This window comes from Liolophura sinensis, chromosome 1, assembly GCF_032854445.1.
Source record: "Liolophura sinensis isolate JHLJ2023 chromosome 1, CUHK_Ljap_v2, whole genome shotgun sequence".
Classification (NCBI taxonomy): domain Eukaryota; kingdom Metazoa; phylum Mollusca; class Polyplacophora; order Chitonida; family Chitonidae; genus Liolophura; species Liolophura sinensis.
The window spans coordinates 63272748-63296923 of NC_088295.1; the positions used below are offsets into that span (position 1 = coordinate 63272748).

A 24176-nucleotide genomic window follows, 5' to 3' on the forward strand; every position below is an offset into this window, starting at 1 on the left:
GTCGTTTTAACGGACTAATAACACCAGTATGTATGTATGTACATGTAGTCTACGTGTTCTCAACTTAAGCTAAGCCTGTGATCAACCTCTATTTCTCTACGACTATGACTTGCAGAGTTTTTTCACATTTGCTTTCGATAGATTATCTAGATAGACTATATCAGCAAATTATTAAACAGTGCTGGAAGAAAATATACATGTATATCACTTGAATTCTTAGTGTTCATGCAACTACAAATGTCTCGATCGGCATGATGGCCTGTGAGAAGGCCTAGATTCCAGAAGTCCCGTTAAATATATAATGATGTACATGCAGTTTTGTTTGGCTAACTTCAAGTAGTAGGACATGCCATGAATATTTTCTACCATGGCGGCTCTGTTTATCACATATCCGTAGTCTACTACGTACAGCACAGGTACTTTAATCCTGATACTGAATCCAAGTTGATATGGCAGTTCATTTTCTGGGGCGAGTAAACCACGTGGGTTTGTTTACGGAAGCTCAGTGCACGCATTGCTGGTATCGCAGATTGAGCCTGGCTGGTATCTGATTGGTTCAAAATGAGCGAAGCCAACCCCAAAATGGCGGTCTTTAGTAAACCTCTAACGTTATCAAATAGTTGCTATGAAATTGGGCATACATGGACTCCGCACTGCACGACAGCAGCCAAGAGTGTTGCTGTGTCTTGCTACTATCAGGCGTTCAAAATATACGTCCTCGCTTTATGTGGTGAGTGGTAGCAATCGTGCATAACTTAGCGATGTAATCATGTTGCTGTTGTTGTTGCAAATGCTATCGCCGTATCGGTTGAATGCTGTACAGTGCAGCTGCACTGTTTACGAAGACATCACCTATCACCCCACTTACAAGATGATAGAAACAACAAGAAAGTAGTTTCAATGGACTTTTAATTTGCTGGCACACAATATGTTAACATCACACAATAATATGTAAGCTTACCCCAGAACAAAACTTCTACCCTCACACAGGCTCAGTCACTGTCAGACAACTGGGTACAGGGGTACGGGACGTTTTTAGTTCGGGACATTTTTACTTCAGGACATTTCACTCCAGCATATTTTCACCCCTGGCTATGTTCTCCCCCTTGCCTCCAATTTCCCCTCCTTGTCCGATTCTCCTGAACGGTCTCAATAGAAGCTCTTCAAGAATTAGCTCCAAAAAGACTCCAACTCCTTTTCTTATGCTGGCCAGGTGTCATAGTCTCGTCGCTTACAGTGTTAATTGCGTACTCAACAGATGTCCAATCCGATTGTCTTTGTTATCAAAGTCTCGTGCAAATGAAAGGACACCGAGCTAAAGGCCTGCTTTCTGCACTCACAACAGCACCACTATATGTCCCAACTTGCTTTAGAATAGATTTATTATAGCGATTTAGGCTCCCACAGCACACTTTTTTTTTTTTTCTCGGCCATTTTTGCCATCTTCCCCACTTCCTCTACTATGAAGTGGGACGTAGCCCGCTCAAGATGGCGGCAGTGGCTTTGCAAATGGCTGGTTGGTCAGATGTGCGCATAAAAGTGGTAAGTACTACACAGCGCTGAGGGTCATTCTGTCTGAGAGGGTCTTTAAAAGTCATGGAATTGTATCAAGTATTGTGGTGCATGGACACTGTTATGGCTGCATTATTAATAGTTTATTTACAAATACAAGTTTTGGAATAAGAGACAAAACTTACTAGAGTACAAAATACTGCTTGAAAGAATGTGAAGGTGCAATAGCAACTTTTGCCAAAAAAATCTTTGAGGTACTTAAGACTTCTAAAACCCATAAAAGGTTGCATAAAGAGAGGCTATCAGGAACCTTTACACATAAAAGTTGACTAACATCTGTTAGGAACACCTGCAATGACACTGGTGTACCGCTTCGGTGCAGTAATTGTTACAAACATCTGTCTGGAAGTTGGGGACATCTGGAAACAAACCCGGATCTAGGTAAAGACTTAAAAAGGCACTTGTTGTTCCCTCCCTAAACGCTCAGAATTGAGAGCTTAGGGCAAAGAAACATGGCTGGTTGGCCAGGTGTCAGTATAATGTGAATGGGTGAGGTGTCATGTGTGGTGTCTTTGACATGGACTCGCCCTACCAAAAGATGACACAGTATATATTTGCACACACCTAATGGCTTGTCCGTCATTTTACTGAAAAATTGTTAAGTATGACATAAAACCCAAACAGGATAAGCAGGATTAATGTTGGTTAAGTTGTGAAGATGTCTGGTGTACCCTTATTCCTTACATAGCAGTAGTTCATCATGGTGTGTTGATTGAATTCATTTTGTTTTATTCGTCACTAGCTGTAACAGTTCATTGATCTGAAATTGAAAAAATCAGTTGTTCTGGATCTGTGTATGTTGCTGTGTACAAGTATTTGAGTGTCAAGCCTAACACCTTGCTAAGTGCTTTTTACTTATATATCCGTGATGTCTCATTCCTTATAATCATGCATATTTTATAGGTCGCTGCCCTTCTTCGAAGGAAAGGATTAAAATACTGGAAGAACAAACTTTTATATGAAATTCTTCAGTCTACGCTTTTCCTCGGGACCAATGGCTGTCTCTTCATCTCATTCTTTTGTGTTTGGAGTATGTTTTTTAAAATTATTTTCTTAAGCTTTCTTTAAGCTGCTGCCAAGGAATGTTATAAATTTAAAAGCTCTGAATCGTCCTGCTGATAAAACTGCATTTCATTTTTGTCCTTCATTATTGAAGTAGTTTTTGAACATACAGTACATTAAATCTCTTGAATCCAGGCAAAAATGGCTTGATATTTTCTGTTTTAGTTATCCTGTTTCCTAAACCTTTTTGCCTATGAAGGAGCAAATGTCAGCACCATTTATGCACATTTTAATTCGATTTTTGGAGACAAAACTACACTGGTTGGGCTGTTCAATTTCAGGTCTTGACAAAAAGTATAAGTTTATTATTCTACACAGAATGTCCTCAGGATATGCATAAACAAACATCTTGCAAACAAACGAAAGGGTTAAAGAATTACAGCATGAGGTTTTTATTTATATTTATTTATGGATTTATTCTTAGGAGTCATCGGCCATCCAAGTAATGCTTTTAAAAATTCATTTCCCTTGTCTGTGTATATTATTTACCAATGCTTGCAAAGCTTTTTACTTTGTCATTTGAAAATACAAGTATGTCCTATGACTTTCGCTATTGCACACTATTGGTAGCATATTTAGTGGTACACCAATGCACATATTCACATTGCTTGTTACAGTTTTATCTGGTAGACTTTTTGATAACTGTTAAGCCAAGTTCTGCATGTACTTACATGTACATAGTTACGTTCAAGTATCATAGGCATTGGGGGTACAATACTGCTATAAGAGACTTGATTTACGAAAAAAAAAAAAGGCGACATTTTGAATTGCGTACACGCTCTACTACAGACTGTAATGCTTACAGATGTCTACAGGACCTGTATGCTGCGATGTTGCTGACTATGTGCATGTAACGATGTATGAGTTTTGTAAGACAAATGACTTGTAAGTTCTAACCCTTAATCTCTTTGATGTAAAACCTAACTGAAGTAGGTAATGAAATCTGAAACCTGGCTTCAGATGATAAAAGGTAGAAATGATTGTAAATGTGCAATCAGTTCATAAGAAAGAATTGCCATGAAGGTTCATTTGAAGGAGTGCAAAATGTGAAGGTAATCCACTGATGCAAAAGTAGTTATTTGCACATTTCTGTAACCCGGTTCAAGAAATTACTGGGTGTACATGTAAGTAATGTTAATGGCATTAACTCACATTGTATTTATCTGAATTGTATGTGGAATTCTATTCTCAACGTGGGAGTTAACTCGAGTATACAACAAATAGGTCACAATGAAAATATGTCCTGAATGTTGTAAAAAGTGCAATTTACCATCAAACAGTGTTATAAATGCCTTGGTTTGCCAGATTGGCTAAATTTTGTACATCCTTCTTTTGAAATTGTAATAAAGAACAGTGTTTGCATCTCTGCTACAAAGATGTGTACATGTGTAACCATTTTTGTGACACTATATCAGAACCCATCCACCTCCCCCTCCTCCCGCCCACACCCCATCCACCAAAACAACAGCGTTTTTCAAGAATCTCCTCTATTTCTATCAAAAGAAGTACGAAGGCAAGTTATGTTACATCTGAGAAGACTACACACTAAGCTTCACCTGGTTATTAGTACATATATGCTCAGGCTGTCCATGAATGGATCATCCCATGTTCATAATAACCACTGCGGATGCCAGAAATGCCGGTAAAGTATATCCTCAGTAAGCAGTCTTTGTAGATGAAAATAATTTTTACATGTCTGTGGTTGACAGCCTTGGCCCGTCGTAAGAAGTAGTCTCCATGGTAAATGCGTTTGATGTGCCGTTGCAACAGCTTTGTAAGACGGATGCTAAAAGTGAAACAAGTATGCGGTGACAGTACCTAAATTATGAACTCTTTCTTAATGCTATACTCCATGTGCTTATCAAGTAACATGATGCATTCAAGTGCCTGAAAGTCAACAAAACAGCAGGAACTCTGAATATTTCAGTCACCATTTTTGCGGGGTAATCTTCATACCAGTTTAAATATGTAGCAATGGTAATGTTCTTCTTCTTATCAAGATATAAACTTCCAGTAAAAGTTGACTTCAGTATTCAGAGTTTTTCCTCTTTGTTTGATCTGTAGTGATATTTCCTTTTCGGGTGATAAAGCTGTCCATCTCTCTTCTTGTCCTTGATAGTGTTTTTAATTTCAGGAGATTGACAGGATTTTTCTTTTTCTACAATGCCCTTGTATGTGGCATTCCAGCTTGTGCATTAGGTGTTCAGATTGAAAGGAAATCAAGGTATCAGTATATATAGTGCTGTAACTGTTCATTATCAGAGGTACATGGTGTTTTGGGTTTTATATATAACCACTGACCAAGTAACAACACTCTGGGACTAAACACACTGACTGGTGGCTTTTACCTGTAAGCATTTTTCAGATGTCAAAGTCTCCTTGATTCTGATTCATCAATTCACCTTATATGTCACTTAACAGTACTTTGTGAAATTTGATTACTTAAGAATTGGCATCAGAAGTGTCATATTAAGGCCTTTATGTGCCTCAGAAATTGCATTTTTACATACCGAACTTATGAATGGATTCAACAGAGGTTATGAGGGATTGAATAACTGCTCTTATGGTTTTTGTTAAAAGCTCATGAAATTGAGATGGCAAAGTGGTCCATGATAAATGCACCCCTATATATACACACAAATGCATTTTCTGCTAAATATTCTCAAATTTGAGAAGTTGATGACAGTCAGTATGGTTTGTCCCTATGCTCATCTGCTTGCTTACTGTCCTGTCTTTTTAACCTACTCCACAGATAAACCCAGGGGATTCTGAACACTGCTTTGAGCTGCTTACTTTCCTGAGCATTTCTGAATGATTTCCTGAGCATTTTGTGCATCTTTCCTACCTTGGCTTGTAGGTTATTGTGCCAATACCTGCTTACAGTACAAATGATCATATTTTCATTTTTAGTAGTGAAACCACCATACTCTTTATTTGCCTTGTATGTTCTCTGATTTATGACTCCTTAACCTTTCTCCTGTTTTTCCTAGGAAGTTAATTGGGAAACTGTACATGCTCAATTTGGCCTATCTGCCGGCTCTTTGTGCCTCATATGTGGCTATTCTCCTTGAGAGGAAATCCAGGTAGGCCACTGGCTGTTCCCTCAAAGTTTACCATCGTTCAGCTTTATTTCTGCTGTAAACTTTTCAGTATTACATTATATGTGTTTTACTTCCACCCTGGCCGAATGTGGGAAGGTCTGGCAGCAACCTACGGATGGTCGTGGGTTTCCCCCTGGCTCTGCCCGGTTTCCTCCCACCATAATGCTGGCCACCGTCGTATAAATGAAATATTCTTGAGTACGGCGTACAACACCAATCAGATAAATAAATAAATAAATATATGTGTTTTACCCACCCATCAGGTGTAGTCACTTGCGTAGTGTTCATGTATTGATAACCTCTAGAAACATCTTCTTTCATTTGACTTGTAAAGATCATAAATGTTGCCACAGTTAACAGTGATGTTGATAGGCTTTCATTCAAGGGAGTCCCCTCGACCCACTTAAATGGCCACATGTGGGTCCCGGGGAAATTCAGTGGGTCCCGAATAAAGCTTATTGTTTTTTTTTCTGTGGACAAACTGTAGAGCTAGATTCATGTTTTATGTTAATAATTATTTGGATAGATGATGATTAAAACTAGACCCACAAGATCTCTTATGCATCTGAGAAATGCACTTCCAGTAGCAAAATGGTGACCCCTCAGGGTCAAATCTAGAAATGAAATTAAGATGCTGTTCAAAAGCATAGAGACTGAATAAATGTTCTAATTGCTACTAGTTATTACCTATTAGATAATGATGATTGACCACTGCATGGGAAGTACAGAAAGTAAAAGTCACAGGCGCCTGCAAGATATTAACAGATGACTCTACAAACGTTGATAGGCTCACTTTTAAGTGACCAGTATACGATTTTTGCTGTTCAGAATATTTTGAGTAATCAATTTCTTAGATTATGGGTTACAAATAATGCACATAAAATTGCTTAGAGCAGGTTTATATATGAGTTATCACATTCAACAAAAATATGCATGAATTTGTGAGGGTCCCCTGGACGCATCGATAGTGTACTGCGTCCTTTGGGATTGTATCATGTCCGTCACAGGACATGTACCTGGCAACATCACTGAGTTGGGTGTAAATATTTGTGTGACCAACATTCTCATCTTCTGTAATAGTATTGTTTGTCTAGAATAATTTCCATTTGTTTGATGCCTTTAGTTTCTAACTTTGTTAGTGTGGACACAAAGGGAATACATGTATATTGTAACCAGCTTTTAAGATCATCAAAATATTCCTGTAACTAACCAGTTAAGTGTCAATAAAAGAAATTCTCATGTAGATATGATATGCTCCTTTAAATGGACTTGAAATAAGGTGGGAGAAGTCCAATTTTATTAGTTTTTAGAAGCATGCATTAATCTAACTAACATGCAAACGTCAAAAGTATTTATAAATTGGCCTTAGATTTCTTCATATGTAACATTTGTATAGCTACAAGTATCTGTCTTTTGTAGCCATTTTGGTATGCTGTGCAGGGATTTGAATGATGACTCTGAATGTGTGATTGTGTGATTTGGCTTGTATTGTGGAGAGTTTGGTGCTGCTTTACTTGCCTTTGATTGACAATTAACAGGACACATATTATCGTCTCTTGGATTAGAAATGACCTTGCTAAAGTGAGAGTTTATAATTATTAGCATTGCAGTCGTGTGTTTATGAATGTTAACATAGGTGGGAAACTACATGTTACTGATTAAAAGAAAGGAGATCAAAATTCAGTTTGATCATTTCGTGTTGTAGTCTTACAGACTAAAAGTTAGGAATACATGAACTCAGAGTCAAATGCAAGGACATTTTGATACCCTCTACAGGTGCCCAAATTAGAGCAAGCCCTAAAAAGGCCCAAATTATGGAAATACATGTAATGCCTAATAAATTTAACTTGTATGTTTGAAAAAAAGTCCTTTTATTCATGTGCACTACGAAGACGTACAAGTAATTTTGCCTCTAAAAGTTTGCCTTTAAAGGCTTTAAGTTCAGGTTTTGTAATATGTGAAAACGTTTTAGCCCAAATTAGGCTACTAACAGGGTGCTCAAATTAAAAAGCTGCATTTGACCCTGCTGAACGGTACTTCAGATATACTTAAGCGTGGACTTTTGTGGACGGTTTAGTTTGTTCTTTTGGGACGTCATATGATAAGTTTTAGACGTTTCAGTGGATAGTGGTGAAGTGAATTTTTGAAATGCATGCAAATGTACCTCTTGGGCAGTGAAGTTTAAAGGTTTGTGAAAAATAGAAAGTCTGCTTGAACAAGTAGCGTTATTCTTTTTGGAATATTTATTTCCCTTCTTTTTTAGAGAGACCTGTTGTGTTGGTTACGCCACTTTATGCGTGGATGACTTTATTGCTTGTTTACTATGTGGGTTTAGTGGTAACGGGAGAATGGCTGCGGATTTGTCCCATGAGCTGGTGGATTGAATTGTTCCTGTAATTTATGTTTTGTTATCAGTTAATGGTTGATCAAAATATACACATGTATGCTATTATGTTTGCTCTGTTCGAAGTGAATTATACATGAATATTTGAGGTGGTGGGTTTGCCCCGGGCTATACCATAATGCTGGCGGTCGTAGGATGAGTGAAATATTATTGAGTATGGCATAAAACAACAGTCAAATAAATAAATAAATGAATATTTGAAGAATTCTTGTAAGTGTGTCCATTGGTGGCCGAGGAAACTAAGGACTTCTGTTATTGACGAATTACTGAGGTTGCTGGTTCAAATCCAGCTCCTGCTAGTTTGGTTGTAGTTTAAACTCAGGGAGTTTTGAGGTACCAGCTGTACACTACTGTAATTTTCTCTGTCTACAAACTTGAAAACCATCGTACATTTTCACATGAGTGAAAAATTCTCCAGCTCAGCGTTTAACACTCCAAATTTAAGACATCCTCTGTAACTTATTTCATTTAAGGACTTTGTATAACTCTCATTTTATTATAAGTAATAACATTTACTTACATGTACATATTATATATATCAGCCAAGCTCATACTTGTACCATTGGCATTGCATTATAAGTAACCTAATCATTAACCATTTACCAGTGTATGTGTCTGTCCATTGTTTGTATTGTGCTTTCGTTTACTTGTTTAACTATGTTTGCCTGTTGCTTTTGTTTATTAACCAGAATGTGTAAATCTCACACATCATTTTTTACACTTCTAACAAATGCTGACATTAATGGAAAAGTTTGTAGATGGTTCATTTTACACAATGTTACGTGCATGTGTGTTTTCTGGCCTCACATTTTCTTGTGATAGTTACATTATGGTAAAATCCCTCAAGTTATTTAAATATTGCTCACTTGTTAAATACGCTACCACTACATTGTACTTGATCATGATGTTCACAGATTAATTTGGTTATGAAATAAACTTTCCTAAATGTACTGCGTGGCATATGTCTGCATATAATATGAATGTAAAACTGAATGTATGAATGAAATTTTAAATTCTTTGTCTTTGTGCATGGATCACTTGAAATGTTGTTTGTTTTGTGTTTCAGAAGGGGCATATTGGCTGCATACACTTCAAATGTGGTAAGTTATACTCTCTTAAATTTTATATTGTATATAAAATCCATGCTACATGCACGAAGTTGGTTCTAGGGTGCCATTTGAATTTGCATACAAATATATTTCAGTATCATTATTATTGAGCCCCAGTTACATATAATCAAGATGAATTACAGATGACCACTGTAAAATTTTTGATCAGCTTGCCCCATTGGCCTTGATGATGAACACCAGACTCACCAGGAAAGTTGGTCCAAATTTTTTGTGGTGTCCATACAGTGCTACCATGGTGAAACTGCCGATGGCAAAGCTGATGATGAATAAATAGCTGATGGTTGTTCTGAGGTACACTGTTGTAGGCTGAATAGTACATCTGGGAAACGTGTTGATGTTAACACAGGGCTCACATTGTTGCTAAAGACAGTAAGGGTTCATCGCAGGTGGGGATCTAGGGCCACCATATACTGATGCTCTACTATTACTGGGACAAACGGCCACCCTCTTCTGAAAACACTCCCAGTTCACCCAGGATTGCCTTGGTATCACGGCCGGTATGCCCAGGCTGTGAACCGATCGATGTTCTTGGATCATCATGAACTGAACTTTGGGGGTGGTCGCGAACATCTTCCATGGCTCTTGCCCTGGCGTCATTGGAGCTAACCTTAAAGTGGATTAATTTGCCATGAGTGTACATGTGACCAGCAAGGTATGAGTTGCACACATTGCCAAGCGAAACCATACCCATTTTCTCAGATTTCTGTGGAGGTTTGCCAAAGGGTTGGAGCCCAGAAACTCAAAACAAAAGACTACTGACATGCCAGCATGTCAGAAATTAAGACGACTAAAGTATGTGACACTTCCAGAAGAACTTTCTTTTAATGCTAAAATATTACGATTTCAAAGCGAAACTTTCATTATGTCACATGGACTGCTAATGTCCAGTATAACAGATTTTCTTTCGGCAAAAAGTCTGTATTTATAGTAATTCAAAAATTTAAAGATGTTCTATGCACAACAGTGAAAGTATCTGCTTCCTCTTACATTTTTATGCATTAATAAATCAACTCATTCTGTAAAATTTGACACTGAAGAAAGTAGTGAGATGTGAAAGGTTAGTCAAATGGGTGGTAATGAATCAGTGTGTTTTGGAGATTTTTGTTCTTCACAAAAGCAATGCCCAGGCTATAAGCTATTATTTAGTAATGTTTCTTTTGTTTATACCTTTATGTGGAAACCTCACTACCAACTTGGCTATGACACAGAAGTAGAAACTGGTGGTTCAACTGCTGATTATTTAATGTGCCCTTTTTTTTTGCATATTTAAAGGCATCTTATTGTCTAGTAGAATACAAACAGATCCAGTAAAAATATACAGCTACTAGCCGTTCTGCCTAGTAACTTTGGGGGGGGGGGGGGGAATCAAACCCTGGTGTGTGGGTCCACCTGGGTATGTATCTGTACGTCCCTCAGGCAAGAAAATTCTATGGTACATGCACTGTCAGTCTAATAGTGCATGTTCATGGAAATCTACCATTTGTATCCTTTTGCCTTTGAAGTTTATCCCGATCACCTGTTTTATTGAAATTCCCCACATTCTTTGATCATACCTGTATGCCAACATGGATTATCTTCATCAGGATCAGTGTAATCACAGTGTGTTACTCGCCTAGGTGACTCATTCTCTTTGATCACAGCTTATCTGGCTAAGATTTTCTCTTTTGGTTCAGAAGCCAGGATATAGATGATCAGAGATCAGTAGCTCTGATGTGGAGTGAAATATCCAGGTGTTCTCAACTCAGGTGCATCTACACTGTACAGGTGTATGCAAATTAGTTTCCTTGAGATTTGAACTGCTTATGTGTTTATAAATACGGACAAATTCACCTCTGTATGTCTGTGATATGTCTGTTCATATTCATAATTGTTCAGTGTTGTTTGAGGTGTAATGGGTGTTCAACATTTTCATCTAAAAAGTGGAATAGTCAGTTTAAGAACGAGCTAGAAATTACAAGCCATAAATAACTTATTAAAAATACAAAATGAGTTTTTACAAGTATCAAGAAGAAACGACGAAAGCTGTATGACTAGCTTTTACAAATCCATCACAGTGTATGTATTCACAGCTTGATAACACAAATATTTTATTTTAACAAAAGTTACTTTACATAAATATTATCAGATTTAGCGAAGTTTTGTATGGTTTGCAGTTTCCATTGGTTGACCTTACGGGACTCAGACTTGTTGCCAGTGTTAGGGATGACTCATTGTGTTGTTCATGCACTCGAAAACCACAAAGGGTTAGAGGTTATGATTTACTGTGATCACTTCCCAGGTGTTCAAGGTGTATCCAATCATGCTCTCATAAATTTAATTTTTTTTGTCTGTGATATGACTTGGAATTTTAATAGCAATTTGTCAACAACACACTGAGGGTATCGTTCTTCTTTTTTTGTATGCTGCATGTTACTTTCTTTTTTAAGTACATCGTTATGACCTAAAATCATTTTCTTTCTATTGAAAAAAAAAAAGAGGGAAGATAAAGTTGGCAAAAAACAATTTTTTTCTTGCAGTAGGCTACCTGTGTAGAGTTTTAAAAAGGGAGGAAATGTTTTTGAAAAGCATCAGTACAGATGACATCAGTTCAGTGAACTGTGTCGGCGTATCACCCCAAGGGCCACTGTTTAATAAGACTGTGTGTAGGGGGGGGTCGGCTAATCTCTGCAGATGTTGTATTCAGGGTACTGATTACGCTGACTGTAGAACCTGTATATCAGCACATCGCTAAACCAGACACTGGTATTATGCTAATTTCCTGCAACCCATGTGATGGGCCCCTGAGTAGCCCCTGAGGCATATATCTTCATCTTAACCCTGTTTTCAAATTGTAATTCAGTTAAAACAAAGACGTGGAGAAATTGCTGCAAGGCCCTGTGTATTAATACTCAGTTTTGACATTGGGATTTACTGATGCGAAAGTGATGAGATATTTTCCTTGACTTTGATGGCCAAAAAACATGAAGTTTGCTGTTTAATTTCAGATCTAGGGCAGAAGTTATTAAACTTTATGTGTTTTTGTAGACCAGATGTACGTTTTAGTCTGACAAATATATGGGTCGAATTCATTTAACTGTGAAGTAACTTTTAAAGAGAAGTTCATAGGGGGCTCACACCCTATAAACAGAGCTTGAAATTAAGACTGCATGGTCCACTTGTCTGAGGCCAGTGGAATTTTGGTTGTGCCAGTATGAATTGAACAAGCATTAGTCTGACATTAGAACAATTTGTTCCTTTTTTCTTTTATTTGACTGAAGGACCAGCTTGTGTTTGAAGATTGAGGTAAATCTTAAAAGACAAAGGTCTGTTGTACTTTAACTTCGAATTTGTACTTATAGCTTAATGCCGAGTCAAATAGCTTAATGTGGAAGGGATATGGAATCTTCAGTCTTCAAATGTGTCATACCCGGTAACATGAAAGATTGCATCTCTAGTGATAAGTGTTCATTCTTTCCTTGTATTTTGCATCTACATGTGTAGCCAAAAGTCCCAGGCTGTTTCATCAACCACAAGCAAGGCTGGAATATGTAAAATAGCAAAAAAAAATAGATAAGAAGTCAGCACATACTTTGTTTTCAGACGTTTTGAAAAATTGACCACAGAAATTATACCACAAACTAAAGATTATCCCAGTCATAACTGTGAAATTACCCAAATTTTTTCCATTTTCCTCATATTGTTAACGCATAAGGTTGACCTGGTATGTTTAGGGGTCTGTACTATCCAAGCAAGATACCTCTTAAATTCATCCACATTATTATTATTATTATTCTGAGTCAGCTCATAAAATTGAAATATCTCGAAAACCGGCAAAGGTAGACAACCCAAACTTTGGAATTGTAGTAACAAACATGTGAGGCAACTTTTCACGGTTTGTGCTGTTTGGCCAGTCACGTGATTTAGCGGCCATTTTGAATTTTATTGATAAGCTTAAAAAGTCCTCTTCTTCAGAAAGGTTGAAGCTATCAACACAATTCCATCTTGTTTGATTGGTCAGTTCAGTCGTCATGATTGAAGCGGACACACTACACCTACAAAGAGGACTCACCCAGTGTATGTTTTTCCCTAGTATCTGCAGTGTTTGATATTATAAGCGATTGTCGGAAAATCCTTCTAGCGTGTTCCCGGCTTAAGACAGCATTTGGGGGAAGTGATGGTTTGGGGAAACAAAATGGTCTGAGAGCAGAAGTGTCAGTCAAGAGTTTTATTGACTCAGTGAGGTTTTGTGTATTTTTGCCTGGTTTATACCTGGATAGCTTGTTGCAGAGGTTGTCAGAGCATATGCACATTGTTTATTGTACACAGTGGGTGCACCAAGTTAACCAAGTACTTTCTGTACTATCTAGGTGATATAGGTGAGAAGCTGAAACTTCTAGAAATTATAAAATTGACAATTTCCTCCAAGTTTAAGCATTAAGCTGCTCATATCTTGTTTAGCCTAATATTGCTTTGTAGCCCGGTTTCCTCCTTCCGTAATGCTGGCTGCTGTCATATAAGTAAAATATTCTTGAGCATGGCGTAAAACACCAATCAAATAAATAAATAAATAAATATGGCTTTGTAAACTAGAATCTTGTACTTTTGTGTGAAGTTCATTTTATTACCCAGTACAAATATACACATAATTTTTAGAGCTTTTCTTGGCAGGAGTGAAACAGTGTTACACGATAAAGAGAGACAATTTGTTGTGCACATAGAGGGCTCTGCTGCTGATGACACATGCCAGCTGCCCTCCAGTAGATGGTCAGATTACTACTTAGTGACATAAGCAATGTTAAACCGGATATTGTCAAGAATTAATATTCAAAAGACAATTTAAAACAAAGATGGTAATAATGATGCATTTTATCGGCCTTTTGTTAGTCACATTTTCCGTCTGGCATCGAAGATACGTTGCAATAAAGGAACATGTCAGATGAACGATTAAGAATTACTGTCGTCTTGTTCTGACAGGATTGGCAAGTTTGAGAGTGATTGATGACTAGCTTAATTTCTTTCGTACACGCCAACTTATCTGATGGCAGCAAAGATGACATTGGCTAGAGTAATATTCTTGTTAATATTTCTAAACTGGTCTGACAAGTTTTTGTATCTGTTTAATTACAACTTGATGACAGTTGGTATGGATTTATTGTTTCAGAGTTTTTGTTCCTCTTTTGAGATATCTTAGCTAACGACCAGATTTGGATGTAATCTCTTATTTTTAATCTTTAATCCTTCAAGGTGTGCAGATAATTAAACACCATCAGATTTATGACATCCTGGCGGCATTCACATATGCGCATGTTGTATTAGCTGCTTGTCACCTCTCAGATTTATTTAATGGAATTACATTATTTGTTTAAGTACCTTTGCAACGAACAATGGATGTTTTACATAATCATGTCATATACATGTAAATCCCTTGTAAATGAGGTGTCCATTTCAAAAATTATCAGAGACACCTGTAAGTGACGCACCTTTTTAAATGAATTTTTGCATTTTAAAACGAGACCATCTCCAGTGACACATACAGGTACATGTATGTTGATGAATATGTAACAGAATATGGTTTATTAGGTGTCATTCAAGTGGCAATATTTTTTCCTTCTCCTTTTCTTTTTTTTGCAGCTTATGATGGAGATTGTTGGCTGGCAAAAGTTTTTGGCTTGATATTTAAAAATCTGTTGAAAATTCAGCCTAATCTATTACAAACTGAAGCATTGCTGATGAGTTACGATTTACCTCAAAGTAAAATGGCTGAATTTATTATGTCATAATCATTTATCCTAATTTATGTACATGGGAATAAAAAGCTCCTGGTACACTTAATTTTGAAGATTTCTAACCATTGATTTAACTAAACGTTTGGATTTGTCTTCAATTTGTAGCTCAGTGCAATAGTTCTCTTTGAGATAGCATGTTCCAAGTTTCCTTGGGAAAAGTGGATCACTGTCCTTTAAATTCAGCATTTCAGCAGATTTGAGTACTTTAAGAGACCCTTATGTGTATTAGGTAAAGAGAGTCCTTGGCTCAAGCCTAGAACCATGCGCCTGACAGTCCAACCATATGAATGCTATCCCCTGACTACCTGTTTAAGTCTTTGAACGACCCCACCCTGACAGGGGGCCTGAGAGGTGTAATGAACACCTCATTGGTATTGTCCCCGGGGCTCTGTGGTCAGACCCCGACATAGCAAAGTCAGTTTACCCAGGGCTCAGCCGTTGAGCTCTTGGGTATCGGGGGATGCACAAGCATGTTATGTCAACAGTCTTGTGGATTACTTACTGACACTAGACTTACCCCTGGTGCGACGCCTTCAGGAGAGCGTCCAGAAAGCCCAGCGTGTACAGAGGCCATGTTGACAAGCAGAGGCGCTCGCGTTGCTGACTTAGTCTGTGGAAACTGGGATCAGGCTGGATTAAGGATAATTTGTCAGAAAATGCGCGGATGTGGCCATTCATAAATCAGCTCCCTCTAGGTGTGCCCTAGCCTGTAGTAGTGGCGCGGATTCGTGAGCAAGGTGTTTGGTTAACTGTAGGACAACGTGTACCTCATTAAGAACCAGCACCTGTGAAGTGAATTTCAATCTGATGAAATCTCTAGTCATGGTCAGTGATGTTCATGCATCCGTTGCTATTATTTTAGCGTAGCTTCATTTGCGGGGTAACAGGGTCTCCGTGGCTCAGGTGGTTAGCACGCTAGCGCAGCGTAATGACACAGGAGTCTCTCACCAATGTGGCCGTTGTGAGTTCAAGTCTAGCTCATGCTGGCTTTGTCTCCAGCCGTAAGTGGGAAGGTCTGCCAGCAACTTGCGGATGGTCGTTGGTTTCCCCCGGGCTCTGCGCGGTTTCCACCCACCAAAATGCTGGCCACTGTCGTATAAGTGAAATATTCTTGAGTATGGTGTAAAACACCAATCAAATAAATAAATTGCAGGGTAACTGTTGTTCCATGTGGTTTGGTAGTTTCAAGTTAGGTCCCCAGATTTCAGTCTGTTATTTGGTTCTGATTGTTTCTTTGACAACACATTCTCTAAGGAGAGCAGAAGATGTCACCACCGTACAGGAACATAGGTTTGGCTTAACAACAACAATCATCTAAAAAAATGCCTTATTTTAAATTTGCTCTCACCTATGTTCAAGTGAACACTCACCGGAAGTTTGTACATTACATATAATTCATCTGAAGTGTTAATCAGAGAAATTGACTCAGATTCACATGAATGTGATGTACCTTAAATGATTCCTTAAGCAGTTCCATACATATCAGTCATACTGGAATGTGAACATTTGTCTATAGACCATAACTCTTTAACTTGTCCACAACATTGCAGGATTCCATTGAAAGCAGTTTCCCCAAGGATTTAAGTGTTTTAGGAACTATTCTTTTTCTTCATAAAGGCTTAAGGCAACATGATTTGTCTCAATTTAATAGTCTCAGTGTTTCATCTGTAGTGAACATTTAAACAGCTACCATTTTTCAGTCTTCCCAGGTAAAATGACATCACTTTATTAAAGATGGGATTTGTTTTTTTGAGGAAAGAATAATGATTCTTTCTTGGGATTTGAGGAGTCCTTCAGATTTGAGAAGTTCCTTCAGTATTGTACAGTTTCTGGGCAGCTATTAAAGTGATCTATAAGAAGTAATGGATTTGTTACAATAAATTGGTTAAAATTGTTACCCTGTAGGACATCTTGAATCTGAAGCTGCTAGATCAGAATGAAAGTCACTGTCTGTGAATATTTTACGACACATCATATGTGTCGTAAAGAAAGTATATTGTCAAGATGTTCTCTGATTGGATAACATTGTTTGATTGACAGTTAAAATCTGGTCCCATGTCAATGTGTCAACCACAGAGGTTAATCTCTGAGACAGATTAAAAATGCATTTTACTTACCCAGTGACACAGACACAATTATTTTTATGCTTTTGTTAAATGTTGTAAATCTAGATACTTGTATCTGTGCTTGCAGTCATGAAATGAAAAGAAAGTAACAGTGCATAAATATCACACTCCATGTACAGTAAAGAAATATGAAAATATAATGCACATATGTATTTTAGTACTCATCTTCATGTAGTTCAAATCTCAGTCACAGAGGCACTCAAGCTCAAGTTTAAGTAGTCCAACAAAGAACTTCTTCCTGTTCTTTTTATAATTTATATTGTTTATTAGACAGGCATGCTTACACTGCTTATTTTCTAGCTGGTAGTGCATTTCGGTAAAATTTAAGAGTACCTTCACTGGTAACCATAGATCAGTACAGTAACACATAGGGTCATAATGGTGAGGATTTATTATTTTATGTCCCGCTCTTAACCTCTGCATTTATAGGCTACAATGAGGGTACTGTTAACTTTGTAGTGTTTTATGACAATCTATTTATTAGGGCAGGATTATAAATAATACATTTTCTGGACACTTTAATAGTATCAAAACAAACTCAAGATGAGGTACGTTTGAGAAAGGCCATAGGATTGACTTTCGTGTGACAAATCAGATTGTAAGATGTCAGATGACAGTTTTCGGTTTTTTCCGGGATCAGGTTGTGGGTGGGGGCTGTTTGTTGACCTACAAATCAAATCCAGCTACACATGCAAGATTTTATCTATTAAAGGTTAAACTGTGCAATATATGGCAGTGGAATGATTTGTTCCAATAGCATCATGTGGTAGCAAATTTTATAACTTGGTCTTGGATGTCTATCAGGTATGAATGGCACCTAAAAATCACATCCCATTTGTCAGACAAATTCATCAACTTACTAGTAAGCACACAGAAAATTTGTTTTTCAAGATGTACATGTAAATTTAACGTGCTGGAGTAAGACAATTATGCTGACATAATTTGGATATCCTTAAGGCAGACATAAAGGTGAAGGGATACATTGTCGGACTCGTGTTTGAAATCATATGGAACTGAATCAAAGGTTCTTAAAGTATTAGCATGATGTGATAAAAGTATAATTCAGCTTATAAAACCTATATTTACATGTATGGTTTTATGTCAGGAAGTTGTCAGGTGTCGGGAGAAGTGCAGTTAGTTTTTTGCCCGTTGCACCCATAATCATGACTCACTTTCAAGGGTGAAATAATCTTGAGTAGACTTCAAAACACAAATTAGATAAAAAAAAAAGAAGTAAATACATAAATAAACTGACTGTAAATCACCAATAATTTCATGGAATATTTCGCCAACTAATATTGCCCAGCTGTACCAACTGCAAAGTCTTACTTAGTAGATTCAAAACTTCATGGAGTATGAGGGATTTTCTGTATTTGGTAAGTAAGATACTTCTAACTGTATCTGCTACAGGTGAGTAGTGGACTAATATTAGACGTCCGATCAGTTGTAATGGTTAGCCTCATAGTACTGTTACACTCAAGCATTGGCCAGTTAAGATTCCTACACTATACACTATTGCACTACAGGCTGTATACCCACAATGAATGATCTTTTATAGTTGTAGGATTGCAGGAGTAACAACAGCTGCTCTCATTTTAGGGTCTCTAGGACACCAGCTAGAGGATAAGCATGTAGTGAAATGGCCCAAACTGCTTCTGCTCCTGGGTGTAAATTTATGTGACCTCCATGTTGGGGCACATTTTTCATGGCTCCCCACTCTACCACTTGACATTCCTGGGCCTGGGGTGCTGGGCTGAGCTGCAGGGTTCAAGCCCCTGACCTGTAGTAGGGGGAGTCAGGCTGGCCTCAGCTTTTGCTGTTTAGCTCTGCCAGTCAGACCATTTGTCATTGAGCTCTGGGAGCCAACATGCTTAGCTCTTACCCCCTCTCTCTGCCCAGCCCCTGTGTTGATGGTAGGACTGTTATTTCTCAATCTGCTCTAAACAATTTACATCTCTTGGTTCAGTTCGCCTCCTGTTGTCAGGCTACTGATGGAGAGGTTCTCCACCCCACCCCCCCCCTTTCTCTCCACCCCCCTAGGGAATTTGGGGAAATGGCTGCTTCACTGCCCCTCTAGAGAAAAAACAGAAGTCTGCAGAAAAAAAAAATTAAGAAAAGAAAGTCCATTGTCTTGAACAGTCTATCCTTTGTTTTCTGCTTGAAAAGTCCTTCAAGCCAGAATGACCTTGGAGCAATGGTATTATTTAGTAATTAATCAGTAGTGTTGTTTATCAAATATTAATAGCAAATCCTGACATGTTGTCAGAGTTATATTGTATTGTTCATGATGTACAGAGGTATTGAATTATGTCACTGTGTGGGGTGGATCATGCTATGCCAATAGATTCCTGTTGTTCCCCTACCCCCAAGCTACAACATCAACTCTGGAAAAAAGCGGTGCTGTCTCCACTTTTTGCCTTCTGACATTTTTGCATCAGACATTAATGCAGCGGATATATATATTTTGACCTAAAGTAAATTGACAGGTAGTTATGTTGTGACACATTGTATTCATTATTTCAAGAGGAAACTCAAAGTGGCCTCAATGCACATGCCTAAAGGATACATGAAAAGGAATTATAAAACGAAGAGTATTGTTTTAAGGAACATGAAGTAAGGTATACCAAACACAAAACAGGAAAAATTTCATTATCTGAGGCATATTTTCTTAATTTGTCTTTAATAATACCCGCTTCATTTTATGCATTTTTTTCCGGCAGTGGTTTGCAAATATTCGCAAATGACGTCATATTGAACATATATCGGGTCCAGCTGAATGCCCCCAATTTGGGCTGTCCCTCCATTCTGCTTGGTTTTGATAGGAATTAGTGTATGACTTTATAAGATTTTTGGGTTTGTTGATTCTCTTAAGAACAATTGCTTGTGTGGTGATTCAGAAAATGGTTATATATTGTGGATTGTAAGTATACCACTGTCTTTCACAGATGGCCAGACAGATAGATAACTTCACAGAAACAAACATCCAGTTATTATGTCAAGCCAGAGCCAGTTGTAGCAACACAGCTCGACCTTTCACCTGTTCTACCATAAGCTTCTCAGTCAGCACTGCATTATGACATAGGCATGGTGATGAAAATCTTAACAAATTCCTGCCCTTTGATCTCGCGTCAGTGGTGAGAGTTGCTGGGATGGCTGTAAATACTGTTGTAGGGCTGAATTCTTGCTGCCAGAGTTGATCAATAAACTGGAAGTTGAGTTACAAATGATTCAGAACACCTTAAAGCAAAAAAGTGCAGAGGCCATTTCCTACAGAGGGAAATCTGGTGCAAAGTCAAACTGTGTGAATTGTTTGTAATGGAATGTGGACCAAGAAACACATGTAGATGTTTTAAGGGTGGGTGGGTGAGTGAGTGAGTGAGTGAGTTTGGGTGAAACCCCTGTAATGTTAGCAGATAAATAGGATAGTTGACCATGCATTCTCTCTTTCGTCATTCTCTTTTGTTTATGTATGTATATATAAATGTAAAACCAGGTATTATTTAGTCTGCATTCTCAACATTTGATGGCAGTGATTGGGTCACTTGCTATGGATGAATCCTGAAAGTGGACTAACATCAGGATTTAATGGCCATGACTGGGTGGTGATTGGGTCGTGTTGTGACTCAATTATGAATGTGGACTAATGTCACGATTTAGTGGTAGTGATTGGGTCATGTGTTGTGACTGAACCATGAATGTGGACTGATGTCACAATTTAATGGTAGTGATTGGGTCATGTGGTGTGACTGAATCATGAGTGTGGACTGATGTCACAATATAATGGTGGTGATTGGGTAATGTGTTGTGACTGACTCATGAATGTGGACTGATGTCACAATTTAATGGTAGTGATTGGGTAATGTGTTGTGACTGAATCATGAATGTGGACTGATGTCACAATTTAATGGTAGTGATTGGGTAATGTGTTGTGACTGACTCATGAATGTGGACTGATGTCACGATTTAATGGTGATGATTGGGTCATGTGTTGTAACTGAATCATGAATGTGGACTGATGTCACGATTTAATGGTGATGATTGGGTCATGTGTTGTAACTGAATCATGAATGTGGACTGATGTCACGATTTAATGGTAGTGATTGGGTCATGTGGTGTGACTGAATCATGAATGTGGACTGATGTCACAATTTAATGGTGGTGATTGGGTCACGTGTTGTGACTGAATCATGAGTGTGGACTGATGTCACGATTTAATGGTAGGGATTGGGTCACGTGTTGTGACTGAATCATGAATGTGGACTGATGTCACGATTTAATGGTTGTGATTGGTTCACGTGTTGTGACTGAATCATGAGTGTGGACTGATGTCACGATTTAATGGTAGGGATTGGGTCACGTGTTGTGACTGAATCATGAATGTGGACTGATGTCACGATTTAATGGTAGTGATTGGGTTGTGTTGTGACTGAATCATGAATGTGGACTGATGTCACAATTTAATGGTGGTGATTGGTTCACGTGTTGTGACTGAATCATGAGTGTGGACTGATGTCATGATTTAATGGTAGTGATTGGGTCACATGTTGTGACTGAATCATGAATGTGGACTGATGTCACAATTTAATGGTAGTGATTGGGTCATGTGTTGTGACTGAATCATGAATGTGGACTGATGTCACGATTTAATGGTTGTGATTGGTTCACGTGTTGTGACTGAATCATGAGTGTGGACTGATGTCACGATTTAATGGTAGGGATTGGGTCACGTGTTGTGACTGAATCATGAATGTGGACTGATGTCACAATTTAATGGTGGTGATTGGGTCACATGTTGTGACTGAATCATGAATGTGGACTGATGTCACAATTTAATGGTAGTGATTGGGTCACGTGTTGTGACTGAATCATGAATGGGGACTGATGTCACGATTTGGTTGGTAGTATCATGATTTGAATGATGGTAATAAATGGGTCGCTTGAAATACCTGGATCATGAAGAAAGCATAAGGCCATGATTTAATGGAAATAATTCTTTTTTAAAATTATTTAATCATAAAGTTACTGCGCTCTTGAATACATGTAGTTTGGTAGTTGTGCGTAATTCTTGTTTTCTGTATTTGGGACCATTGCCAATTAAAATTCCTATTGCCATGATGACAAGGGTTTGAAATGGAAAGTTTTAAAGAGGTAGTGAAGACTATTTGTGGAATGACCCAATAGCTAGCAATCTTCCAGCCTTTTGACTGGCTTTGCAAACATTCTTGTTGACCTCAGTAAATGGCCTTGTATGGTGAAGTGCTCATCAAGTAGACCTCTGATTGAGGTTTCATTTTCTGTATTTCTTCCGGTGCTTTTTTTTTTTTTGGTTGACATGTAGGAGTCAAAGGTTTGACAGGTGTCTCCTAGTATAACACCCTCTTCTGTTGACACTAAAACCTCCCAAACACTTTCTGTCTGCGACTGACTTTTTACATCCCTCCAATATTTCCCTTCATTCTTCCCTATTGTTTACTCAAGTCTGTCTCCAAACCCTTTGATAAATGTGAAATGCTCCATGTTCCATATATATATCCATGGTCTGGGGCCTTCCTTATGAATTACCCTGGCGGTGTCCTATTCAATATTATACCTTAGTCTTCAGCTCGGTCCACACCCCTGATAATTTTTTTATTTGCTTGTCTTTCAGGCCTTGGAGACTGTATATCGTATGCTGGTGTCCCGTGGCCTTTTTCGACCAATCAAACATGGGGAGGTAAGTGGACTGTTTGGCACTCCATCAATCAGCTGCGGCACTTGTCGACTACAACATAATTTTTAAATTAGACCTTCCCCTGTGCCCTGCCCGATAAACATCCTGTAATACTAATGAGTAGCAGAGCCCAGGGGAAACCTTGGCAGAGGCAGGTCACATGGCTGTTTATACATCCCTCTCCAAACACATATGTTTATCAGCTACATATATAGATCTGGTGGTAAATGGCAGTCCCACAGGCAAAGTTTGGGCAACATCTCATCACCCTATTCAGTGTGTTAGTGGTCGCAACCCCTTCAGACGCCAACCTGTGGCTCGCCATTCCTGTCCCATCAGTTCATTTCCAGGATCTGTACTATGTATCCCTATACGATCAACAGAAAGTTTGGTTCTGGAAACAAGCTGGTTTATATCCAAAATACTTTCTCATCAAGGTATTCTGCAAGTTGGCTTGGTTTCCTGGTTTCCTCCACCGCATCATACATCGTAGAACTGAAGTATTCTAGAGCACAGCTTAAGACCAATCAAATAAATATATTGTAATTCTGGTGATCTGTCTTAATTTGGATAGGTAGAAATTAACTGTTCATCCAACTAGTTTTAGAACCTAAACAAGTGCAATTTTATTAGGCATTTCAACAAGTTTTTAATAATTGTTTATTAGGCATTTCAACAAATTTTTAATAATCTTCTTGTCTGAATTGCGAACATTAAACATTCCTTTCTAGAAATATGACAAGGAAGCTTTTTTTAAATTTTAGTTGAATGTGTAGTGTATTAGTGGTCATCTCAGATACTGATTGTGTAGCAGAACTAATAAGGTGAGCAGTACATGCAGATACAGCCGATACTGCAGATGTAACATCATCATTTTGGGCTGGATTATTTCCCTTGGCAGAAGTGATTTCCATGCCGTTCCATTTATGAAACGGATTGAGATTGATTGAGATTTTACAAGACATTCTTGTGTGGATTTATTTTTCTTTATTTATTCATTTATTTTTTTTGATTTGTATAGTAAGATTTTCTATCTGCAGTATTTTTTTTTTCTTGTTTTGTGTTAAGATTTTCTAACTGGAATAATCTTTAGATTACTAGTATGTTTGCACAGGTGCATGCAGGTTTTCATAGGTGTCAAAATGTTACATTCATTGAGGTTTTTAGATGTCTAACTACCCTAGACCAAAATTAAGATATTGTTTGCTTGATGTCAGAAGCCCTTTATAACAAAAGGGGGTAGGTTTTTGTTTTGTTTTTTTGCAGAAGGGAAGACAGTCGTAGAATCCTGTTCAAATGATCACAA

General features: G+C 38.0%; 1 protein-coding gene across 2 annotated transcripts; it reads left to right on the plus strand.

Moving 5' to 3' along the window:
• The first annotated feature begins 595 nt into the window (after nucleotides 1-595).
• Nucleotides 596-22985, plus strand: LOC135461242 (transmembrane protein 135-like). Of its 2 annotated transcripts, none has more exons than XM_064738245.1 (5): nucleotides 596-730; nucleotides 2476-2601; nucleotides 5623-5717; nucleotides 9206-9239; nucleotides 22808-22985. In XM_064738245.1, the coding sequence occupies exons 1-5, from the start codon at nucleotides 626-628 to the stop codon at nucleotides 22937-22939; spliced, it is 492 nt and encodes a 163-aa protein (XP_064594315.1). In that variant the 5' UTR covers nucleotides 596-625; the 3' UTR covers nucleotides 22940-22985. The 2 variants fall into 2 exon arrangements, with proteins under 2 accessions (XP_064594315.1, XP_064594316.1); XM_064738246.1 differs by lacking the exon at nucleotides 22808-22985 and adding an exon at nucleotides 14880-14985.
• The last annotated feature ends 1191 nt before the right edge of the window (nucleotides 22986-24176 follow it).